The 5200-nt window shown below is 41.2% G+C and overlaps 1 protein-coding gene across 1 annotated transcript in view; it reads left to right on the top strand.

Moving 5' to 3' along the window:
- cog5 (component of oligomeric golgi complex 5) overlaps window positions 1–5200 on the top strand; it is a 63757-nt gene that overhangs the window by 18228 nt on the left and 40329 nt on the right. Inside the window, exon 7 of the mRNA XM_017438211.3 lies at window positions 4297–4427. Coding sequence (XP_017293700.1) covers window positions 4297–4427 — 131 coding nt within the window. The remainder of the gene's footprint in view (window positions 1–4296; window positions 4428–5200) is intronic.

The raw sequence follows: 5200 nt of genomic DNA, 5'->3' as shown, positions 1-5200 counted from the left end.
GCTAACTGAAAAAGTTCTTCTTCTTCTTGTGGATTTTAATGGCAGTTGGCAAGAAACTGAAGGTGTACATTACCGCCACCTGCTGGTGACTGAAACAGTTCTGTGCCGGGAGTTCAGGTCTTCATTTCCGGTTCCACCATAAGGTCCCGTTGAATTAACAACAAAATAAAAGCTCGTCTTTGGTTTAACCATTGCAGTTAAAAAAACCCTTTTTTATTTTTGCAATTGCCGTTTTTCTAATTTCGTTTGAAAAAACAATAAAACAAAAAAAACACATGCTTGTTTTGTTTTTTTGCACTTTTATTTTGAAAGGAAAAAAAAACAAAGAAGGAACTGTACACGGATTCTGCTGGATGCTGCTCACCTGATTGTTCCATCAGAAGGAATTATCCTTATTGCCCCGCTAAATGTTTCTGGACCGAAGCTCGTGAAAACACTAATTAGGGCTACTTGGCGTTGGCATGGCAACAATAGCAGAAAGAAAACTCCGATCTGTTGCCTTCCAGGATGCTGTCTTATTTGTTTGTGCTTCATATCTTGTCGCTGTAATGTGGATTTCTGTAGGCTGAGCAAAGATGCTGATGTTTTGCTGGAAGAGCAAATATAGAGAAACAACAGAAAACTGGAGACTTTTTCAGCAATAATAGTAATAATCGGTTCTAGAACTGCGCCGCTCAAGGTGGCTGTTCCATTTATTCTGAGATATTGCTTTTTAAAACTTTATTCCTCTTTTTTTCTTGATGTAAATCACTTTTTTTGGATGATTACTTCCTCTGGTATCGGATGCTGTGCAGCTGGAAGGATTTTTACTGAAGCCTTTTTAAGTCAAGTCAAATTTATTTATATAACACTTTTCAGCAGCAGGGCAGTACAAAGTGCTGTACAACATGTGAACATAAAAATACAGAGTCATAAAACACAACGATGTCAAAGATATAGAGCCAAACATCTAAAACATGAGACACTAAGTCGTACTAAAGATAAATCAAAGATAAGTTGAGGAGAATCAAACTATGATATAACGTAAACTAAACTAGAATTTAAAAACCTCAGCCGAACAGAAGCCATGAAAACACACAACTAATTTAAAGTTACATAAAAATACAGAGTAAAACTAAAACAAGTCAAACTAAAAATAAACTGAGGAAAACCAAACTAGGATGTAATGAAAGTGAACAGAAACTAGACTAGGATTTAAAAACCGCGATAAAAGCTGATTATAGATACCAAAGGCGAACTAAGCTAAGAGTTAAAAACCTTTTAATAGTTTAATAAAAGATAAATAAAATAAAGGTCCTGTAAGGCTAACTAAGAGTACTAAAAGCCAGCTAACAAATACATTTTAATAGAAACAAGATAAACAACAGTGAATAAAATGAAATAACAGATCAGAGCAGTGATGGTCGGCTTTAAGGAAAGGCAGAAAAGTCTCAGAGTTTCAGCAGACCTGCAGCTTACAGGGAGTTTGTTCCACGTTTTACTTTTGGACATCTTGTGATGATGCGTAACCATGGCAACGAGTGTTAAACGGGGAGAACCCTGAAGTCCGGTCATGGCCAGAATCAAGCAGAGCGTCCGTAAATCCACTGGAGGTGAAGCTCCCAGGAAGCAGCCCAATGGAGCGCCCCGACCAGCGGAGAGAAGAAGCCTCACCGCTGCAGGATCAGGATCGGGACCGTGGCTCTCAGGGAGGTCCACCGATACCAGAACCACCGAGCTGCCCTTCCAGCACCTGGTCCAGGAGATCCTCCAGGACTTCAAGACCGACCTGAGCTTCCAGAGCTCGGCCGTCATGGCTCCACAGGAGGCCAGCGAGGCTCACCTGGTGGGGACACCAGGACCGAGGACACATCGGGACAGACCGCTATAAGAGACCCTTCCTGCCCACAGCCATCAACTCTTTAACAAAACCAGGACTATGAGCTACAACGACATTTAATTTCCCTTTGGGATTAATAAAGTATCTTTGAATTGAACTGAAATATGAGGTGACGACTGGCAGACGCATCTAAATGTCTCTGTTACAAACCGCTTTGATCGCACATTTTACAACTTTAATGATTTTTGAACACAATTTTGGATTTATCGTGGATTTTTTTCTAATTCAAACAGGGTCACAAACAGATACAGATAAAATAAAATGGTTTGGGTATTAAATGGTGAATGGACTGCTTTTGTTCAGCCCTTTTCGAGTCGTTCTGACCACTCAAAGCTCTTTTACACGACAAGTTACATTCATACAGACTGACATGATGCAGAGGAGGAAGGTCGATGTTTTATGTGTGGAAGGGCAGCGAGGCGTGGAGCAGTGAGGGATACGAGGAGGTCAGAGGTCACAAAGGAGCAGGACTGGAAGGACTTGGGGTCCACTGTCCAGGAAAACGGGGAGTGTGGAGAAGAGGATGGAGAAAAGTTTCAGGAGTGACAGCAAAGGTCGAAGGAAAGGTTTACAAGACAGTGGTGAGAGCAGCCATGTTGTATGGTTTGGAGACAAAAAGACAGGAGACAACAGGAAGTGGCAGAGCTGAAGATGTTGGGAGGGACGAGGATGGACAGGAAGAGGAATGAGGACATCAGGGGTCCAGCACAGGTTGAAGGACTGGGAGATAAAGTTAGAAATGGTTTGGACATGTCCAGAGGAGGGACAGAAGGATGTTAGAGACAAAGAGGACATATATGGACGCAGTTAGAGAGGACATGGAGGACAGAGGACAGAGTTCGATGGAGGAGGATGAAGAGGGAACAGCAGGAAGAAGTGTGTGAGCATTTTAGGACATAAATCAGATAAGATCGACCGCTTCTCGCTCCCATTCTTTCCGACAAACACAGATCTAAAGAAGGACATGTCTTCGGAGCGCGTCCGTTTATCGTGGTCCATGTCCGTCCAAATCCCCCACCCCCCTCTCTGCCTTCAAACCTGGCATTGGGAAGAAGAGTTCTGCACTAATTTCAAACTCTGACAAGGTTTGATGTCGGTCCTCGCACCTTTTGGAGCGTCCTCTCAGAACGTGTCAAAATAGGAAGCAAAAGAAAATATTTATAGTTTGGACGAAATTAAAAACACTTCAACTTTGTGACGCTGCCTAACCCTAACACCTCCGACGTTTTAAACACGTCCAAATCATCATTCGTTTTAGCTAAGATGATTTTTTAGTTTTTAATTTAAAACCTAGCACTCCTTAAATTTACAGTAAGTCCATCTGACATCGAGAAATGATGGCGCCTCAATCCGTGTACGGTTCGTTCTTTGGTTTCTGTCGTTTCAAAATAAAATTGCAAAAACGGAAAACACGCATGTTTTTTTGTTTGTTTGTTTTTTCATTTTTAAAACGAAATTAGAAAAACGGCAGTTGCAAAAATAAAAAAGGGGTATGTTTTTTATTTTTTTAACTGCAATGGTTAAACCAAAGACGAGCTTTTATTTTGTTGTTTTAATGGCGGTTGGCAAGAAACTGAAGGTGTACATTACCGCCACCTGCTGGTGACTGCCGGGAGTTCAGGTCTTCATTTCTGGTTCCGCCATAAGGTCCCGTTGAATTAACAACAAAATAAAAGCTCATCTTTGGTTTAACCATTGCAGTTAAAAAAAAACAAAAACCAAAACAAAACGTACCCTCTTTTTTATTTTGGCAATTGCCGTTTTTCTAATTTTGTTTTAAAAACGAAAAGACAAAAAAAACATGCTTGTTTTGTTTTTTGCACTTTTATTTTGAAACGAGAAAAAACCAAAGAACGAAGCGTACACGGATTCGCTGCAGTGATTTTGGTCAGACTTTGACTGAATTATAGCCATTTTTTTGTTTTTGTGTTGACATGAAAGAATGCATTTCTTTAAGGAAAACTAGACCTTTAATTGGTTTAAAATTAGAATAGCTTTCAGCACGTGTACCACTAACGAGCAGCGTTGTAATTTGAAGAAAAGCGATAATATCGGCAGGGTTTGATCGATCTGATATCAGCCTAACTCTTTTCCTTTTAGTCCTCTAAAGCACAATGACTCTTTCCTGAGCTTGTGGGAGGACAACGAGTGCAGAAAGCAGTGGAAATGTTAAACATTGTCACAAGTGCTGCGTGCTTCTTTGAAAGAAGTGTTGCTGACAAATCTGTCAAGCTCACGAGTCCTGCTGTCGTCTTTTTCTGTCAGCGGGACGAAATCTGATCATTTAATCATAAACGAGACGTGTTGATGAAGTTTGACTGACAGCCAGCTTTGATTGGAGTTGGGAAAACATTTTGGTTCTTGTTCGTGTTCTCCACAGGTTAAATACAATCTTCTTTTTTTTATTTCTGCTCCAGATTACCTGTCTCAAGGTGTGGATATGAGTGGAATCGAGGTGATAGAGAACGAGCTGCTGCTGATCAGCAGAGCCAGGCTGGAGGTGGAGAACCAAGCCAAGAGGCTGCTGGAGCAGGGCATGGAAATCCAGGTACGAAGGGAAAAAACCATCATCAACAGTTATTCATCCAGCTGGAAACGCTGAATTTGTTGCAATTAAGGAAATGTGAGGAAGGGAAGTGTCTTATCACATGGTGGAATAATGACATTGACAAATTTTTGACAAAAATACAGCAAAAAGTGTTTCACTTCAACATTCCATGATTTTGGAAAAGTTCCTAAAATTATCCTGTAAATCAAAATGACGCAGAGTCCCGCCCCCCAACATCAACCAATCACAAGCGTCGGCAGATAAACGAGAACTCTTGTCCAATCAGTGGTGGTGTTACAACAAAGATAGTTGAAAACAAACATCGTTACGCAGATCGGGAATAGCACCGAATATAATTAGGCCGACATTTGGAAACTATTTTTGGTCAAACAGCAAAAGGTAGCCAGCAAAAATGCGGCTGAATGAAGTTTTTCTCAGACCCTCCAGGATTTCACGATGTTGCGATTGCAACTATTAACGCAAAATCAAGCAAACGCCGCAAAATCGCAACTTTTTGCAACTTTGTCCAAAACACCGCAACTTTCCTGCAACTTTAACGCAATATTTATTGTTTCTGAAGTGATTCGCCACCGTTTCTGCGGTCTAGTCTCTTCTTTGTGGGGTTGTGTAGCGTGGAATACAAAATAAGCCCAAATAACTCAGGAAGAAGACACGTGACGTCACTTCCTGTTAACATCAGAATGCCGGGAGCGTGCAGGAGCAGCGACCGAAGCCAAAATGTGCGCTAATGCTTCACATTTGCCCACAAAGAT

Source organism: Kryptolebias marmoratus, linkage group LG1 (assembly GCF_001649575.2).
Source record: "Kryptolebias marmoratus isolate JLee-2015 linkage group LG1, ASM164957v2, whole genome shotgun sequence".
In the NCBI taxonomy this organism is placed as follows: domain Eukaryota; kingdom Metazoa; phylum Chordata; class Actinopteri; order Cyprinodontiformes; family Rivulidae; genus Kryptolebias; species Kryptolebias marmoratus.
The sequence above is the reverse complement of the archived record's forward strand: the minus strand, read 5'-3'. Positions and strand labels throughout refer to the sequence as shown.